Source organism: Arvicanthis niloticus, chromosome 1 (assembly GCF_011762505.2).
Source record: "Arvicanthis niloticus isolate mArvNil1 chromosome 1, mArvNil1.pat.X, whole genome shotgun sequence".
In the NCBI taxonomy this organism is placed as follows: Eukaryota; Metazoa; Chordata; class Mammalia; order Rodentia; family Muridae; genus Arvicanthis; species Arvicanthis niloticus.
Genome location: NC_047658.1, coordinates 38,451,023 through 38,471,021, shown reverse-complemented (window position 1 = coordinate 38,471,021; position 19,999 = coordinate 38,451,023). Strand labels below are relative to the sequence as shown.

General features: G+C 46.5%; 1 protein-coding gene across 2 annotated transcripts in view; it reads right to left on the bottom strand.

Annotated features, from left to right (window-relative positions):
* Pcsk6 (proprotein convertase subtilisin/kexin type 6) overlaps nt 1-19,999 on the bottom strand; it is a 185,885-nt gene that overhangs the window by 56,660 nt on the left and 109,226 nt on the right. For both annotated transcript variants that reach the window (XM_034507496.2, XM_034507503.2), the window contains exons 12-13: nt 12,690-12,878; nt 9,000-9,136 (exon numbers count right to left, since the gene is read on the bottom strand). In XM_034507496.2, coding sequence (XP_034363387.1) covers nt 9,000-9,136; nt 12,690-12,878 — 326 coding nt within the window. The remainder of the gene's footprint in view (nt 1-8,999; nt 9,137-12,689; nt 12,879-19,999) is intronic.

The following is a 19,999-nucleotide window of genomic DNA, read 5'->3' as shown; positions in this document are numbered from 1 at the left end:
TCAGAGTGACCTGAATTTTCCAGTGTTGAAAATCCTGCGTTACACAGCACACCAGATGCAAGAAGGCACCTCTCTCTCTGTCCCTACTATGTGACAGCAATGCACCCGTAGTAGCATCCTAATGTGCACAGTGCTGGAGTACAGCAATGAGCCACATTGTGTGCCCTAGAGTGAGTCCTCTCTTGTTCCCTTAGCCAGAAGTCACTGCTTGTTCCACTAAATTCCAGAGTTCCCCTCTGACTCTGGGTTGGCCCTTGGGGCCTTACATGTGGTATTGCTCCAAACCGAACCCTTCCTGATTAGCCTGCTCCTCAGAGGCAGGGATGGCGTGTCAGGGTCCCTGAACATCTGTCAGGCAGCTGTCAAGTCAGGGAACTGCCTTAGTCAGTCATGGGCTGATGACTAAATAATAGCACACACAGAATGCCCTGATTGGCAGCAGTAGGGGACTTATCCTAGATGGACTTCAGATGTGTTTGGCATCCATGCCAACCAAGGAGAGGTTCACCTTGCTTCTATCAGAGTCCCTCTGTCCCAGGATTTTGCCTGTGGTCACCACTTGACTCAGCATGCACCCTAGAAGGCTATAGCACTCAGTTCAGAGGCTCATTCTTGAGTGCATCAAGGCCAGTGAGATTTTGGGGAGACTCAGCTACCATGGCAATCAGTGGGCTCCTTCTGTGGAGAGATGAGGAGAGACTAGAGGTAGACTAGAGCTGAATGAAAGACTGGCTGGTGACAGGACTGACTGAGTATGTGACTTGGAGAAGGCCCAGAAGGAAGTGCTTGTGGGCCTCACTTGCCAGCACTTGCCTTCTCTGGTGAAGACCATCCTGAATAGCTGGGAGAACCTGTGCAGAGCAAAGCCCAACCCAGAAGCTGCTACAGGGCCATTCAGGCTCTCTGTGACAAAGGATGTGTCCCCACCTGCCATGCTCTCGTAAATCACAGAAGGTCAGTGCTAGAAGCACTTGTGAGCTTCTACTCTGTTCCCATATAGTCTGCATACAAAGGCCTAGAAGCTACACATGCTTAAACTTCGAGACCAACTCATTTCAAGACAGAACTCGGGGCCATTCCGGGGACTGTTGTGTACCCACTAACTGTATGTTCTCTGAAACTTGCAGGGCCACCCTGTGATTGTGGACAGTTTTAACTGCCTGTACTGATGAAACTGCCAGCATCTATGGTGTACCTATCATGATGTACTCAGCCCACCGGACAGGGGCACAGCAGGGGTCAGATTGCAGGCAGCAGTTACAGGAAAGTGAGGAATGGTTGGTCTGCAAGCAGGAAGCAGGTAAATTGATGAGCAGCCCCAGGGTGGGCAGCAACGTGTGTGCAGGGCATGTGACTGTGACTTGTGTATCTGTGCCACGGAAACACCGAAGCCCACAACACACCAGTGCCCACTCAGCACACCACACAGACACTTCCAAAGTATGTTAATGGTTGTTGTGTAAATAGCAGATCATCCAGCACCCATAAACCCTAGAGAGATGGCATACTTCAGAGGGAGTGTCTAACTTCCAGCCTGTCCTGCCCAGCCCTCCAGGTCTGCATCTCTACCTAGACTTATGGGTATCTTCACCTTGACTCTCCCCAAAGGAGCTCTTGGCCTCTGAAACACCTGCTCCTCTATAATGTCCCAGCTTTAGGAAATGACAACTCCACTTTTCTTCAAAACAAGATAAAACCCAGAATCATCAGTCCACTTTTCCCTCTGATTGGCAAATCCCTCACCTTTCCAAATTAGATTGCTCTGCCAACCTCCAGTGCTACTGCTGGGTCTGAGTTACCATTATCTCTTACTGCAGTGACCTCCTAACTGACCTCCCTCTTCTTGTCTCTCTCCCATCTCCATGTCAACCTAATCAAACTGAGCTGACAGCCTATTAACATAGAAGTTTAGATCTGTGCTCTTTGGAGTTAAAATGACTGTGGCTTCCCACTGAGGTCTGTAATGACCTATACAGCAGTACGGACTGGCTCTAAGTAACCATGTCATATTCTGTACCCTCTGCACCCTCTTCTGTTGTGTGTGGGGTTGGGGACGTCCTGGCCAATGCCACAGGACCTTTGCACCCGACAACACTGTTGTCTGTCGTGTTCTTTCCCTAGATTGTTTATGCAGCTCACTCCCTCATCTTCAGTTACTCAAACATCTCTTCCATGAGGCTCTGCATAGCTACCCTGCCCTGCACTGGGCTTCTCGTGCAGTGCTGATGGTATGTGATGTGGTACAGTCGAGGGAGTGAACAGTTTGGCTAGTCCTTGACATGTTAAATACAGAGTTACCTATGACTTGACAACTCTACTCCCCGGTTTCTAATGAAGAGAAATAAAAATATACATGCATATAAAAGCCTGCCCCTGAGTGCTCCTGTAGGCACTATTCACAAAGGGGAAAGTCATCTCCCTCACTGTCTATGTGTCCCCTCTGTGCTTTCTGCTAATGGACAGTAGCCTCCTGTTTGGGGATCTTGCTTAATGGCTCGGTGCCCCCAGGAAGTGAGCTCAGGTCTGCTCTGACCACCATCCTCTCCGACCACCATCCTCTCCCAGTCCATGTGCACGGTGTGTGTAGGGACAGAGGCCGTGTTCTAGGTGGGAACGTGATTCTGTGGAGAAACTGATGAAGTCCATTCGGTAATGTCTGAGGTTTTTTTTTTGTTTGTTTGTTTGTTTGTTTTTTGTTTTATTCATACTTATTCAAATTGGCCTACAGTTTGTTTCCCACAGTGGTCAGTTCTCCTTCACTCCGGATTTCTTCTAGTAAACTGAAAGGCCAGCGTCGGCTTTTGCAATTTGATTATCTGTATATTACATGAAAACATTTCATTTTGTATGTGTCGGTGCTAAAAATCAAATGTGGTCTACTGGCTGGTGTGTGTCCTCCTTATTTTTGTCCTTAACCTGTTTTTGTAGAAGGAACACTGGATAGGACCATGATGAGACCTCTCAGGAGGCCATGTCTGAGCCACAGCTATAGGCAGCTCTGAGCAGAGTGAGCATCCCTGGAGCCTGTGGTGGGCTGGACCAATCAAGTCAGGAGATAGCAAAGAGGAAACAGGAAGTGCTGAGAAGGGCTGCTAGCTAAGAGTTTGAGTATCTGATGGTCTTAGGCAACTTCTGTGAAAGGGTAGTTCGGGCCACACTAAACAGGTTGAGAACCACTGCTCTAATAGCAGATGAGAGAGGATAGAGAACAAAGACTAAGGTGAACTTTGGGGTTTGGGCAGGATAAGTGTGCTGACAGAGAAGTTGCTGATGTTCTGGGGGATACAAGAAGCAGTTACTTTAGGAGTTCTGTCTGAGATGCTTGGAGCATAGGGCCTGATAGACTCCAGGTACCGAGCTTAGGAGGCTACTGCAGAGCCTGGGATGAGGAGGGGCAGGGAGAGTCAGGCGTGGGTATCATCATGTGGTGTGGAGTTGAGTTGCACTGGATGAGGTCCCTGGGCAGAGCTGACCATCAAGGAACTTGGTAGCATGCTGGGGGATGTGAAGGACAGAGAGCACCAAGAGAGACTCACAGGAGTTGCCTTTGAGCCTCTGAGGTGAGGGTTCACTGCAGCCATGCAGGGCGAGCACTTCCAGAAGACAGGAGCCCAGCCCTGCTCTCAGGATCCTGTTTATATTGACAGATGTCATCCTATAACTTGACCTCGTGGACATCATCACCATCCCATTTTCTTTTCTATGTGTGTGGTATGTGTACATATTCACGTGTACACACGTGTGTGTTCAAAGGCCAGAGGTTAGTGGTGGGTGTCTTCCATAATCACTCTTATTTTTTGAGATATGGCCTCTCACTGAACCTAGAGCCCACCAATTCAGCCAGGATGGCTGGACAGCAAGCCTCACAGATCTTCCGGGCACAGTCTCCCCCATCAATGGGATCACAGACATGCATCACAGTGCTTGGCTTTGATGCGGGTGCTAGGGTTCCTCATGCTTGCATTGTTGGCACTGTATTTACTGAGCCATCTCCTCAGCCCCAAGGTAGTGGGCATCAGCAGGAATCTGGATCCCAAGACTATAGTTTTAGCCACTGTACCATGTGACCACTAATAGAGGGTGACCTCGTGGCTGAGGATGGCTGTGCCGTTTTTTATGTCAACCTGACACAAACTTAGACATATCCAGGAAGAGAAACCTCAATTATGAAAATGCGTCCATCACTTTGCCTCCAGGTAAGTCTGTAGTGCATTTCCTTGATTGATGACAGATGAGAGAGGGAGAGGCTTGCTGTGGGTGGGGCCATCCCTGGGCTGGTGGTTCTGGGTTATATAAGAAAGCAGGCTGGGCAAGCCATGGGGAGCAAGCCAGTAACCAGTGTTCCTCCACAGGCTCTGCATTAGCTCCTGCCTTCAGCTCCCACCTGACTTCCCTTAGTTATGAAGTGTGATCTGAAACTGTAAGATGAAATAAATAAACCCTTTCCTTCCTATGCTTTTGATTCTGTTTTGTTTTGTTTTTTTTTTTTTTTTTCCTCACAGCAATAGAAACCTAACTAAGACAGTGGGTGCCCTGTTAAAGAGGCTTGGACTCATTTAGAAAAGTTAATGAGGACAGAGCCAGGAACACTAACTTAGGAGACAGTGTTCCCAAGGGGACAGTGACCAGGGGTCAGCAAAGGCCTTATTATTTGCCCTAGCTCACCGTATTCTGCTCACAACACAGAGCAATGACTGTGGCCCGAGAGGTGAAGAGATATGCCATTGGCCTTCATGTGCTTCTGCCCATAGCACCAGCCTCACAGGCAAGTGGGCTGCTACAGGGCCAGGAGCTCTGAGGTACCCAGAGTGATGTATGCTTGACCCGGTGGCTGGCACAGAACAGCAACCTCAAGTTTTAATGCTATGTCCACAAGCTTTGGAGGTTATAAAAAAAACAATGTAAGAGCCTCTGATAGGAAAGTAGGAAAAGTCATTAAAATTTTATGCTTTCATATTTTTAGAATTTATCAATATTTTCTTATAATAGTTAAAGTCAGGAGGTGAACTTGAGAGAATTCTTACAGGTGACTTATTCATTTAAAGCAAACCTTTTGGATAAAACAAACCACTGCTCCTATCCTCATAAAAACAACAATACAACACCCTAGAAGATCTCTATAAGAAGAATTGGAAGTGAATTGAATCAAGGAGACATTAGACATTCATAAGCTGACTGAGGTGGTTTGAATATGCTTGGCCCATGGGAAGTGGCACTATTAGGTGTTATGGCCTTGGAATAGGTGTGGCATTGTCGGAGGAAGTGTGTTGTGGTGTACGTGGGCTTTGAGGACTCTTAGTGCTTAGGCTCTGCCCAGTGTGGAAGACAGTCTCCTCCTGGCTGCCTTCAGATAAAGGTGCAGAAACTATAAGCCAGTCCCACTTAAATGTTTGCCTTCATAAGATTTACCTTGGTCATGGTATCTCTTCACAGCAATAAAAGCCTAACTAAGACAGAAGGCATACTTCTTCATAGGAAGGGGACAACAGTGTTCCTTAACAACAGAGCAAGGAAAACAAACATGGGGGGTGGGGGAGCCTGTTCCACACAGCACTAAGAAAGACCCCAGCCTAGTCCGTGTATTTAACTATGAATCCACAGAGAGCCACGGAAAGTTTGCTGGCCTCTGTGAGTGACTACCAGATGTGATGATTACCACAGCTTTCTTTCTTGGTCTAAGTCCATCCCCTAGATCAATGTCTGGTCCATAGTAGTTATTCAATAAATATTTGTTAGATAAATTATTAACTAGAGGGAGTTACAGAAAGTTATAAAAAGTATCAGAGATACAAACCATCCAAAACAAAAACGAAGGGAAAAATTTGTAGGGGCTGGAAAGAAGGCTCAGTAATTAAAAGCACTTGCTGCTTTTTCAAAGAGCCAATGCTCAGTTCTTAGCACCCATGTCAGGCGCTTACAGTGGCCTGCAACTCCTGCTCCAAGGATCTCACACCCTCCTCTGGCCTCTCTGGGTACCTCAATGTACATGGCAAACAGTCACATTAGACGTATATGCACATGTGCATATGCATAAATAAAAGCAAATCTTAACAAGGAAGGAAGGAAGGAAGGAAGGAAGGAAGGAAGGAAGGAAGGAAGGAAGGTCTGGAGAGAAAGTTCAGTGGTTCAGATCATTGGTTGCTCTTCCAGAAGACCGGGTTCAATCCCTAGCACTTTCTGGCCTCCACAGCCACCAAGCATGAAACTATGGCACAGGCAAAACACCCACACATATAAAATAAAAATGTAAATTTAAACAAGAAAAACCATTTGACCCAGAATAGCGCCCAGAAGAAGAAGATACTTTGTAAGTAATAAACATAGGCAAGGCAGTGCAAAGCCAGAGGCATACTGAAAACCAAAACAAAACCTTATTGACCAGTGAAATAAAGCCAATGAAAGAGAAAGTATCCATGTTGACGGGCTAGGAGAGTTACTATTAAGATGGCCACGTGCCCCAAAATAATTTAACTGCTGTGAGAGTTTAAAAAAAAAGAAAGAAGAAATTCACGGGGTCATCCTGAAAGCCATATAAATTTATAAGGAATCCAAAACGGCCAAAACAATTTTGAAAAATAACAAAGTTGGAAGTCTGGATTTATAAAGCCATGCAATAAACAGAATTGAGAGCTCAGCTAAACCCTTGCACCCATCACCAGCAGTGCCTGGGTCATGTGATGGAGAAAGAATATTACCTTCAATAAATGGTACTTGGACAAAAAAATAGCCTTGTGCAAAGGATGAATTTGGCTCCTCTTCCTAAGACATATACGTTAGTCTCTTAGTTATATTTTATTGCTGTGATAAGACACCATGACCAAGGCAACTTATAAAGGAAACTGTTTAACATGGGGATAGTTAGAGTTTCAGAAGGTTAGACCATCATGGTGGGGAGCATAACAGCAGGCAGGCAGGCAGGCAGGCATGGCGCTGGGACAACCGCTGAGAGCTTACATCTTGATTTACAAGCATGAGGCAGAGTGGAAGTTAGCTGGGAATGGCATGGGCTTTTGAAGCCTCAAAGCCCCTCTGCCCATGACACACCTCCCACCTCCTCCAACAAGGCCAGACTTCCGAATCCTTCTCAAATAGTTCCACCAACCAGGGCCCAAGTATTCAAACACATGATCTTACAGGAGACTTTCTTATTTAAACCACCACAATTAGCTAAAATGGTTCCAATATCCAAATTAAAGCACCAAAGCTGCAACATCCTTAAAGAGCACGTAGAAATAAATCTCTGTGACACTGTGTCTTAGGTAGAGTTTTATGGCTGTGAAGAGACACTATGCCCATGGCAACTCTTATGAAAGAGAGCATTTAACTGGGGCTGGCTTCTAGTCTCAGAGGTTCAGTTTATTATTGTCAGGGCAGGAAGCCTGGCAGTCTGCAGGCAAGTGTGGTGCTGGAGAGGTAGCTGATCAGAAGGTAGCAAAAGGAGACTATGTGCCACACTGGGGCATAATGTGAGCATGTGAGACCGCAAAGCCTACCACCACAATGACACACTTGTCCAGCAAGGCCACACCTACTCTAAACAAGGCCACGCCTACTAATAATGCCACTCCCTACGGGCCTATGGAGGCCAATTACATTCATACCACCATATACTATGTTAGTGTGCTGGTTTCAACTGGACACAAGGAAATTTATCCAGGAAAAGGAACCCTCAACTGAGTAATAGCCTCCTGTGAGACTGGCCTGTGGGCAACATGGGGAGAGTTTTCTTGATTGTTAATTGATATGGGTGGGCCCAACCCAATATAGGCTGGGCAAGTGGGCCTGGCCTTATAAGGAAGGTAACTGAGGAAGCCATCGGGAACAAGCCAGTAAGCAGCCCTCCTCCATGGCTTCTCTTTCAGTTTCTGTCTCTTCCTGCCTTGAGTTTCTGCCCAGGCGTCCCTGGACGATGGACTCTGTAAGCCAAATAAACCCTTTCTTTCTCCAAGCTGCATTTGAGCATGCGTGGTGTTTATCGCAGCAACAGAAAGCAAACTAGCAGAGTTAACCATTTTTTTTTTTAAATATGATACTTAAAAAAAAAGGAAAAACAAAACCCAAGAGAAACAAGATAACTGGGTGTCATCACAAAGTTCTGTGTGCCAAAGGATCCCATCGCTCAAGTGAGCACAGCCCACAGGATGAGAAACATATTTTCAAATCACATATGTGATAAAAACAACTCAACAATAAAAAAGCGAGGAAACCAATTTAAAAAAAAAAAAAAAAAAGGCAAAGCACTCGAACAAACATCTCCCCAAAGAATATGCGCAAACGAACGAGGAGAACATGAAGAGCTATTTGACTTCCATAGTCATCAGGGAATTGCAAATCAAAACCGCAGATACCACTCCACACCCACAGGATGGTTTTTAGCACAAAGAAAAGTAAATAGCAAGTGCTAGGGAGGGGTGGAGAAGCCCCACCTCCCCGACACTGGCAAAGGCAAAAGCGGGCAGAGTCACAACCAGCAATTCCACTCCCAGCTATAAAACTGGGGGCAACAAAACCCAAGTCTGAGTACATGGATGTTCCTGAAAGCTTAACTCACAAAGGAAAGACTGTGAAAATAAGCTGTGTTTCTGTCAGCCAATGACTGAATAGTATGCTTGTCCAGTGGAGTATTATCTGGTCAAGAAAGCAATGTAGTCTGATGTATACCAGACCATGAATATAACGCTGAATGAAAGAACCCACACAGCATGCCTCTACATACAGAAAATGTCCAGGATAGAAACATTCAGAAACAAGAGGTAAACTGGTGGTAGGCAGGGAGAGGAGCTGAGAAAGGGATGGGAGCATTTGCCTCTGAAGGGGTGAGGAGTTCTGGAGATAGATGGGATGGTTGCACACCATCATGAATATACAAAAGTTACTGACCTTGAAAATGATCATGGTAGCGGATGTTATCCCCACAAGACAAAGACTCACCAGCAGCAGTGTCTTTTAATAAAGCATTGACACATAAAAGAGGTTGTGAAATGCCAAGGGCCACTGACCTTGTTTCTCTGGGTTGCGGACCTGCGATGGTATATCCTGCACTTCCAGAGTCCATTCCCCTTCAGCCTTTTCTCCCCAGCAGTGAACAGTCATGAATTCCCAGTTTGTGAACCCCTCATTGGAAAAATCCAGCAATCTGCAATTGGAAATGCTGAGTTAGAAATTGAAGGCCCAGCCTGGGGAGCCAGGCCTGGGGTGCGGGTGGGGCAGCTCCAGGAGGATTCTGACCCATCCACATAGGGGTAGAGGTCAGTTCTCTCCTTCTACCATGTCAGCCCCAGGGAATCTAGGCTTGAAGGCAAGTGCCCTTAACCACAGGACCATCTTGCTGTTTGCTTTCCAAACTCTTACGTTGAGGCCCACCTCCATTATTTCACCTCCCTAATATTTGGAAGGCAGGGTGGCCTTCGTGACCCATAACAGACTGGACTGGCCCATGTGCCCCACTGGGAGAGGCCTGGGAAAGGGGAAGAGGAGATTTTCTGAACACATTCAGGTGGAACTCCCCAACTCTTTGGAGATTTAATGAACCTCCATTTTCCTTCCAGACTAGAAGGATGTATTGGCTGGTTTCCTTTGCCAATTTGGCACAAACTAAAGTCATCATCGAGAAAGGAGCCTCAATTGAGGAAATGCCCTCATGAGATTCAGCTGTGAGGCATTTTCTCAATTAGTGATCAGTAGGGAAGTGCCTACTGTGGGCGGTGCCATCCCTAAGATGGTGGTCCTGGGTTCTATAAGAAAGCAGGCTGAGCAAGCCATGAAGAACAAACCAGTAAGTGGCATCCCTCTATGGCTTCTGCATCAGCTCCTGCCTTCAAGATCCTGCCCTCTTCCAGTTCCTGTCCTGATTTCCTTCGATGAATAGCAATATGGAAGTGCAAGCCAAATAAATGCTTAAGTGTAATGCTTAAATAAAGCGCGTTTCTCCCCAATTTGCTTTTTGAACACGATGTTTTACAGCAATAGAAACCCTAACTAAGACAAAGGGCTTCCCTCAGCTGTCTCCACAAGCCCCTGGACCTTCAGGCTCCTCCATTTTTCATAGTTCAAAGAGAAACAGAAAGGAACTGCTACTGGTTTCTCCTTCCTTTTCTGGCAGCACTGAGAGAGTGAACCCAAGACCTTATGTATGCTAGGCAAACCCTCTACCACTGAGCTGCATCCCCCAGCCCTCTTTTCTTTCTTTCTTTCTTTCTTTCTTTCTTTCTTTCTTTCTTTCTTTCTTTCTTTCTTTCTTTCTTTCTTTTTTTTTCCCAGCCCTCTTAAAGCAGGCATTTCTACTTGGGGATAAGAACTTGCATTTAGGACTGAACTCTTATACTGTTCATCAGGAGTTCAAATATGGAAGTTCTATTCCATTCTGGTTTGGACGCTCCCTAAACACTGGAGACTGTGATGTTGTTCAAGGGAACTTTCTTTGTAGGGGAATAGTCCTAAGAAACTGCCAAGGTCAAGGTTGACTTACATACAAAGCCAAGTAGAACCTGACACACTGGAGCTAAAACAAGGACGGTCTTGTAGATGCCGAGGCCCTTAGGAATGCCAGCTTTCAATGTGAAAATGAAATGAAGTGGAAGTGCCCGAGGAGCCCAGGAAGATGTGGAGTAAGGTAGAAGGTAACAGATCCCCAAACCACAATCTTGATATCATGCAGACTCTTGGCAAAACACCAAATTCCCAAGACTGGAATGACTGCCAGGTGGCCCCAAGGCAGTGCTTTCAAGTACTTGCAGGCACTGCTAGCGACCGTGGCATTCCTAACAAACCCACAGGGCCCACTCTGGGTCGCAGGGAGCTCAAGCACCTGGTCTGAGATAGAAGGATGAATGACAGGTTGGAGGGGAAGGAAATTGGAGCTGGCAGTGGGCATGTTAAGTACTGGAAGGTTCTTATAGTCCAGAGGGCTAAACTGATTTCAACAGGAAACGAGCAGTAGCCAAGCATAGTAATCTACATTATTATATTTGATTCTTATAATATTCTCAGTGCTTACGGATGAGTAGCATGGCATATCCAGATGAAAAATAAAGAGAGGACAAATGCCTAGGTCCCAGAAGGAGCCTGATGGGATGTGCAGAGGCTGGGATAAAAGCTTGCCTTGATAGGCTTAAGCACAAGCCTGTATTCCCTGCATCACTCTGCCTACACTGCCCCCCCTCCCCCAGGCTCCCAGCCACTAAGCCTCTTTATGCCCTTGAGTACCTACGCCAGGACCTCTCAGGCAAGCTCAGCCTCTGAGGAGGTCACAAAGGAGTCAGAAATCTAAGGCTCAAGCCAGGCCCAAGCAGGGAGCAGGGAGCAGGGAGCAGGGAGCAGAAATACCCTGAGGCAAACTTGCCCTCCACTTGGCTCTAGCCAGGCTAGAAAAGTGGGCCCCGGGAGGGTGAGCTTCCATGTTTTCAGCAAATGCTAGAAATACAGATTTTTAGACAAATTGTTTAAAATGTGGAAGTAAAACATTATCGAGCTTCAGCTTGCTGGCTGGCCCCCTCAAACGGCAGAGGCCCCTGGTGACCTCCCCACCAGGTAGAGGTTGAGCAAGACTGGGCATGGCTGGGCATGGCTGAGGTCACCTTTAGGAGAGGAGATGCCTCCATGATAGTCTTCTGCTAGGAAAGTGGGGGCTGGTAGGGACTCCTGGAACCTACCCACTACGGTTGTTCTAGGGTTGACTCGAATGGACTGATGCCAGGCCCATAGCCTGCTGTTTGCTGCCCATCTGTGGGCTGCTGATCCTGGAGGCCACATCCTGGAGGGCTGGAGGGTATAGCCCAGATCCCCTCTTTTTGGGACAGTGATGCTAGCAACAATTCATTGCTCTCTGACAGCTCTGTCTTATGCAATAGGAGTCATCAGAGTAGTTAAGAAAAATGGTGGATCCTGTCTAACCTCGTGAGGATATTTCCTACATACCTTACCTCCCAGGCTTCCGACATCCCAGGATAAGGGCTATGACAGACAGGGTACACCTAATCCCAGGTGCTTCCTCAAGGGCTGAGGGACACATGCAAATTCTAAAAATACTGGGTTGTCTGTGAAATTTTTCACTCTGCTTCTTAGGTAGAAAGAGACAACATATATCCTAACTCTCCCTGGGTTCCCTCTGGTTCCTACAAATGCCTCTGCTCTATTTACCTGAAAGCTATTTAAGCCCATCCAAGTACTTCATAACTACACATAAGACATTCAAGACACAACTGCACACTGCAGCCTTTCACAAACCCCGCAGGAAGCTGAGGAAGCTCCAGCAGTCCCAAATCCCAACTCAAGCCTTTGTAGGAGAAGGCTTTGGAAAACAGCCTGGGAACCTTCCCTGCACCTCACCAGCCACACCTGGCCCTCAGGAGCAGCCCAGAACCGAAGCAGGAGAGCTCCCAAAGAAATACAAACATTAGAGGTACCTCAGCTTAAGCCACAACCAAATAGGATCATCATGACCTTCATTGCACTTCTAAAGCAATGGGACATAACATGAACTCCACTCCAACAACAGGTAACAACTCCTATTACTTCTTGAGGATTAAAGTTTCACAGGTCTGTTCCCAAGGCCCTGTCCAGCTCTTTAGGGTTGTGGGTCCTGCCTGTATAGACCCAGAGAGAACCCCCACTTCCCTGTGCAGACGATCTTGCCAGGATCCAGAGTAAATAGGGCCTTCGTGAGCAAAAGCTGGAGAGAGTAGCCTCACCTCTTTGCCAAAAGTTGAGACTTGGTTCCAGAGGGAGAAATCAGGTGGATCTGGAGATCGCCCCGGCGTGGGTGTGAGATTGAGATTCGGACCACCACATGCTCTAGGTACACCACGCGCTGGTCTGAGTGGTCCGCACAGGCATTGGTCAGGGCTGTGGTCCGCAGCACCTGCACTATGGGGATGCTCCTGGGGAGGAAAAACAAGTACCCACGTCTTAGTCTCATACAGGGAGAATATGGACTTCAGTGCTGAGTCTGTCCCTCCCCTGCTGTGGGCCCTGGGTGCTGGGAGCCGCTGGGGAGTCAGGTCTCACTCGTAGGTGATCCATTCTGACCACTGTTGGGAAAACTTTATGGTTATAGAATTTTTTTAAAAAATGTATCTTTATGCACACTTGGGGCCAATGTTTCTGGGGACCTTCCCTTTGGAACCCAGGAGTTACCACCTGTCTTTAAATAGCACTGTGGCCAGCTCACTTTCTCAAGAGCTTTAGCCTTGGAGATAGCGTTACAAATGCTGACCAACCAGCACAAGGCGCTGGTGGGAAAGCTTACAAGGATTATTAAGTCATCCATCTGGGAGAAGGAAGGACTGCATCAGTGTCACGCGGCTTCAGTCTCTAGGCCATGTCTCCTTGGGTTAACCCACACTCGAGGGACTGATTTGCTGCCGCTGAATTTGCTGCCCTTGCTCTGCCTCCACTCAGTCTGCTGGAGAACTGCCGACCCACTGCCCCATGAAGGAAACGAATGATGGCACTTTCATGACAAGGCTCTTCTGTCACCTGGGATGGAAGCTGACGACAAGCCCATCTCCAGTCACTCAAAAATCATTCCCACCAGTTTTTTGGAAGCACAAAACAAGACACAAACCCTGTGCCTACAGGCTGCTTTGAGAGTTTGTGTCTCTAAATGCCTGGCCCCTTCCCACCAATTTGTAAACTGAATAAAGATGGCATTCTTTGGTGGAAACCTGATTGACACGGAACAGCACATTAGTAATTCCCCGCTACATGGTCTGAACTGGGAATGCTTTTCGCTCTGTGCAGGGCTTCCCTCTAGAGGGGCCCGGAACAAACATGTGTTTGGAGTCTCTTAGGAATGGATTTGCTGGGCTCTACTGGGCCTGACTCATAAGAAAACATTCAAAACAGCTAGAAATAGTGATGTAATACCCCCGGGACTCTGTAAATATTTGAAAAACATGCTTTGCATGTACCATAAATTGACTTAGAGGCTGGCTTCTTTCATTGCTTTCTCCGAGCTTTACTGTCTGGGTTTAGGCGCCCCACCACTGTGGTAGATCCAGAATATAGCAGAATGTTCCAGAGAGGCCCAGGCCCACAGGGCCCACAGGGCCCACACACCCTTTCAGGTAAAGAGTTCACCTATAGTATCCTGACTATACACTCAAAAGAGAAACTGAGCATGTTGGTTAGTGATGTGAGGGAAACAAAGTCAATGGTGCCCTGCCACAGGGCTTTGAAATATGATGGCCCAAGATCCAGGAGTGAGGGAGTGAGGTCACTCTTTTTTTTTTTTTTTTTTTTTTTTTTTTTTGGTTTTTCGAGACAGGGTTTCTCTGTGTAGTCCTGGCTGTCCTGGAACTCACTCTGTAGACCAGGCTGGCCTCGAACTCAGAAATCCGCCTGCCTCTGCCTCCCAAGTTGCTGGGATTAAAGGCATGCGCCACCACCGCCCAGCTGTGTGAGGTCACTCTTAAGCTAACACTTTCACAAGTAGAATAGCAGCATCAAGGCAAACGAAGTTCTTACCAGGATTAAAACACTGTTTTCTCCCTTGGCCTTTTACTATCAGAAAGAACAATCACCACTCTAGAAATAGACCTAGAACCCTATTGGGGAAACCTGGCTTCCACAGATAAGGGCACAGGATGTAAGAGAACAGGTGAAGACAAGACAGCCAAACCCTGGTGGCCTGGCCAGTGCCTCACGACTGCCCAGCTCAGGGCTCAATGCACCCAGACCCAGAGGAAAAACCTCATTTCACTTAGCTCCACTTGTCTTAGTGTGACTGGCTCCTGCTAAGGGACCCCCGGCTGCTGGGAGAGGACTCTGGGCTGGTCTCCCCCACAGGAAGCCAGTCTGCTGCAGTGCCAGGCTGGTGGGCCGGTGGGCAGTTTGGCCCCCCGCAGGAATTAATGGCGTCTCCTGTCTCGGTTTTCATAGCCAAGATATTAAGCTTCTCTGGGGCTAGGGACCAGCCTGCCCGGGGCACAAAGCTAACTGTAACAATTAGTTTTTATGTGAAATCTCTTTAACTGGGAAATCACTCAGCCGCCAGGACTCCTCATTCCTGCATGTTTGAGGGGAAGGCTGGTAGCCTGGATGCTCCTCGCCACAAGGGCCAGATACGTCACTGCTTCTTGTACTTTCTACTTCTGCTGCTGAAGCAATAGCCTAATGCTCCAACTGAGGGACTCTTACGTTTCCTAGTGAAAAGCTAAAGGAAGGAGCCTTTGAGATGGTCAAAATAGCCAGGCTGTAATTGTTCTTGCTTTCGACAGAAACTCCAAGAAGTCACGATGAAGCCAAGTGCCAAAAGCCACTTAACTCCAAGTCAAAACGTAAAAGAGTTCATGAAAAGGAAACACTATTCTGCAATCATTGCAAAGACAATTCAGAGAATGTGAGTCAACTGTAAATTCATGTTTGTTGTTTGTTTAAAAATTCACAGGGACTGTTCGTCCCATGAACACTGTTCTTTAATCATGAAAATTGACTTAGAAAGATCTTAAAGTTCCTGACTGCAAAGGCTTCTCTGCAATTAAACTCTAAAGTCATTGCCTTGCATGGAATCATCTTCCAAGAGTCCTAGTAGAACTCAATGAATTAAAGGACCGGCCTCTGCTTCAGTGAGGGGCACTGTGGATTTGGATGCAATCACTAAGGACCCAGAGATGCTACTTCCCATCTAGCCACACTTCAAGAGTGACTGCTCATCTCCAGATGGTCTCCTTGCATCCTCAGATCTCGGGGCCCAGCCTATTCTGAGGAGGCAGAGGGCTTCCAGATGGTAGCCATCATAACAACAGCCCAGTGCATCCACCCATGCTACTAATATGGTGGCCTCCTAGTTGTCTCCGATATATAAAGATATAGAAAAATCCTAGTTTTCTGATACTTGTAACAGAGTGATATTCAAAGATAAATATTCTCAAGTAATTAAGTAATAGGAAAGAGCAGAGGAAGGCAGATCCCAGTCAGAAACCCTCTACTCTGGGGCTTCTGATTCACCATCCTAGCCAAGAAGCTACTACAAGCCATGATTTTCAGTTTCACCTGAAGACCTCACTCCAGCTCCTGCACCCACTCTCTCTCGAAAGTTAATGCTTTCTTTCCACTCTGCAGGGCTGGGGGCAAGAATTGTCTAGCCCCCGTTTCTCATCAGCCAATTCTGAAATCATGTTGGGGTTCCTGTGGGAATCCAGAGATAACAGAGTCCTTCTCTCTGGTGTATTTGTCATCTGGCTGGGGACGATGGGATGACTGACCCACTGAGGGCCACAGAGCAGAAGCTGGCTCAGAGAATGTTTTTCACTGACCTTCTAAAGAGTAGTGAGTGGACAGGTGGGAGCACACTGGAGTACACATTGTAAAGTCAAGTAGGAGAACATAACTCAGCAAGTTACCATCCAGATCTACGTTCTTAGAATTAATGCTATCATCTCAAATAAAGACCACTTTGTTAATGATATATGATATGCCACATGAGTGTGTTTATATTTGGGGCTGGGAAAAGGTTGAAACACAGAGTCATATGTAACTGAAGCTGGCCTTGAACCAACTATGCACGCGAGGATGACCTTGAACTCCTGATTTTTTTCTGCCTCTATCTCCTGAGCACTGGGATTACATGCCCAGCTAGATGAAATTACTTTTGATTATTAAACCATAGCATGATGTTTAGGCTATAAATAAAATGTAGCAAAAAAAAAAAAAAAAAAAAAAAAAAAAAAAAAAACCAAACCTTTTCTATACTAATTTACCCTTAATTAATTGGTCTACAAAATACACAATGTTTATATTTGTAGCACACCCTTTCCTTCTAGGTCCAGTGCTAACAACAGCCTGAGATTCAGGCTGATAGGAAGTTAAAGCAGACAATAAATTAAACTCCAGTCGGTTCTCATTGTTCGGATTCTGAGTTTGCATTTTTACTGGCTCACTAGAAGTTATTTGTAAACTCAAGTTCACCTTTGTGGTCATTGGTGAACGTACACAAAGTAGCGAAGTCACCCAACACTCACGCACTTCCCAGCTGAGGTCAGGCCAGGCCAGGATCCGCTTCTTGTTCAGCTCTCAGACTGTAAACAGGCTCCCATTTCACACTCTCTGTAGTGGTACGCTTTCCATTTTTATGCTTTTTGCTTAAGTTTTGCTGCTTATAAGCTCTGTCCCCAAACATCCAAAGCACTGGATGAGGTGCTGTCTAATGCTCTTGGGCCCCCAAAGGCTACAATGTGTCCTATAGGAAAATAGATGTGTGGTATGCAGTTCATGCAGAAGTGAGGGTCCTCGAAGCTCTGAGTTCAAGGTCAATGAGTTACCAACAGTCAGTACAAAAAGGCATATCTAGATAGCAATCCATACAGTGAAACTGTCACTATTATCTGTCATTCACATATGAACATATCACATGTGATACACAGAGTATCATAAGCAGTATGGAATCCCAGAAATAAGGAAATGCAGAAAAGGCAGGATGCAATTAATTTAGAGCCCGTTCTAGACAGGCATCAATGAGTTGACCACCTACCATATAGATCATCTCCAATAGGACGAGGGAGGGAGAAGGGAAGAAGAGTGGAGAGAGAATAAGAAGCTTGAAATAAAAGAGGTCAAAAGAAGCAACATTTTGAATGGAAATCTTCAAAAGCAGTAAAGCTTTAAGACCTACACGCACGTTATGTTCTCTTGCTTTCTGCTGGCTTAGCTGACTCTTCTTGTTGTAGCCTCTCCACCATCAAGCTGGAAGCCATGGGTTGCAGTGGATTGGTCTAACGCTGCTTGTATTTTAATGCTAATTTGCATCCCCCAAAGTTATTTGCCCCAAAGATGAGAGAGTCCACAAGTAAGACACTGAGGAACCATGCCCCCAGCTAATTCTGATTGGTAAATAAAGACAGCAGCAGCCAATAGCTGGGGAGAAGAGACACAGGTGGGGTTTAGGTTTCCTGGGCTAGGGACCATGAGGAAGGAGGAGGAGAGAAAGGGAGCCACCATGGGCTAAGGGCCAAGAGAACATGGCTCAGCGGGTTGGAGCTAAGGGGCATCCAGATGAAACATAGAAAGTAATAACTTGGGTTATGAATAGGGAGGTAGAATCTAACAGCATGAAGGGTAGGCAGCTGCCCAGCTATTGTGCTGCTTAAGGCATATTAAAATATAAAGGCTATGTGTGTGTCTTTTATCTGGGGACATAAATGGTCAAAGGCAGGAAGAAACCCCACACCGGGATATTTTTAAAATATCTTTTACTACGATAGATGTCACAGACTGCTTCACAGAGTCTGGAGTTTCTAAAATGCAGGGAAGTACTGGTCAGAAAACCCAATGGGTCAACTGTGACTTTAATAATTCACAGGAATTATATATACTAGGCTTGGCTCTCTTTTTCACTTGAATAAAAGCTATGAAAGGATTCACTTTGCCTTTCTCTTCACAGAGATTCAAAAGCTATTCAGCACAGTCAGAAGTCACGGCATACGGTTCCATTTACCATCGTTTCACAGAAGAAAGGCACTAAATCAGTGGTTCTCAACCTGTGGGTTTCGACCCCTTTGGGGATGAATGACCGTTTCATGGAGGTCACCTAAGACCATTGGAAAACTCAGATACATTTACATTAAGATTATGACAGTAGCAAAATTACAGTTACAAAGTAGCAACAAAAGTAATTTTATGGTTAGGGGTCACCACAACATGAGGAACTGTATCAAAGGGTCGCAGCAAGAGGAAGTTGAGAACCATGGCTCTAAATAGATTAAAATTACCTGTGACCCAAAGCAGGTAAGGGCATCCTTAACCTATGTGTGCTTGGCTATCACAGGAACAGTGATCCAGGTCACATTTAGGTTTTCACCCAGTAATACCCACAGGACCCTAACAAGGCAGCCTCTGCTGTCCTTAGGGTCATGTGACTGTCCCTTGTCCTTTCATTAGCACCTGTGGGAAAACTGTCCATGACAGCTTTGCACTATGGCCATTATGGAGGAAGCTTTGGTTCTAGTCCTGTCTATTGTGAGGTTTGGGGGTCAGGTAGGGACAACAGGCTGTGGAGTCTACCCAGCAAGGTCCGGTAAGAACAGAGGGCCTATTCCTTCAGTTGTCACCTAAGACACTCTTTCAGTGGTCCTCTTTTCTGATGGGTTCCCTGACCTTACCCTAAGATACTTTTACTTAAAGGCAAGTGTCCCTAGACATTCAGTGTCCAGATTAGAAACACCCTGAGTCCCATCAGGATAGTCCTTTTCTATACCAGGGAAGCCTTTTCTTTAAATTACAAAGAACCAAGGCTAGCATTTTCTCGGGGTGTGCGTGTGTGCTTGCGTGCGTGCGTACGTGTGTATGTGATCCTGCATCTGTTGTGACAGTCATCATAGGTGGAACCATATGCTGCAGCCCTTCCTACTCCCTGCTGTCAGCCTCTCTGCTCCTTTCAGCCCGAGCTAACCATTCAAGGGCACACAGGACAAAGTCACTCAACAGAGGGGTGTCAGGGGCTACTGAGTGCCAGTATCCTGTGGTCTTTTGGGGCACAGTGGCTTGATGGTAGTTTCTAAGCAAGGCTGGGTGAGCAGTCCTTGTCAGTGAGGTTCTGTCTTTCTGAGTCACAGGAGGACCTACCCTGTTCAGAAGGAGGAGGTATCACACTCAGGGCTGGGACAGGAATTGTCCTACACAGAGGGATGAATGCTCCAATAACACCCTAGCTATTCCAACTCAGGACCCTCCACAACATCACCCTAGAGATAGTAGGCACAGCCATAATGCCTTCCAGACCCTCAACTTAAAGTCTGGTGCATATAATGCTTTGACCTTTGGTCACATCAGTAGTACTTCTTTTCATCAAGAGAAAAAAAAGGTCAACATGCCCCATTGAATACACAGTTATACCCATAGATGTTTTCTCACTCTCTGGCCCATTCCTCTCTCCTCCAGTTCTCTCTCTCTCTCCCTCTTGCTCTCTTGTGCTCACTCTGCCATGGCATGGGAAGCAGCTGAGGCCAGATTTAAAGCATAAAAGCCTAGGTTCTATCAAGAGAAGAATGCAGAAGGAGGCCAA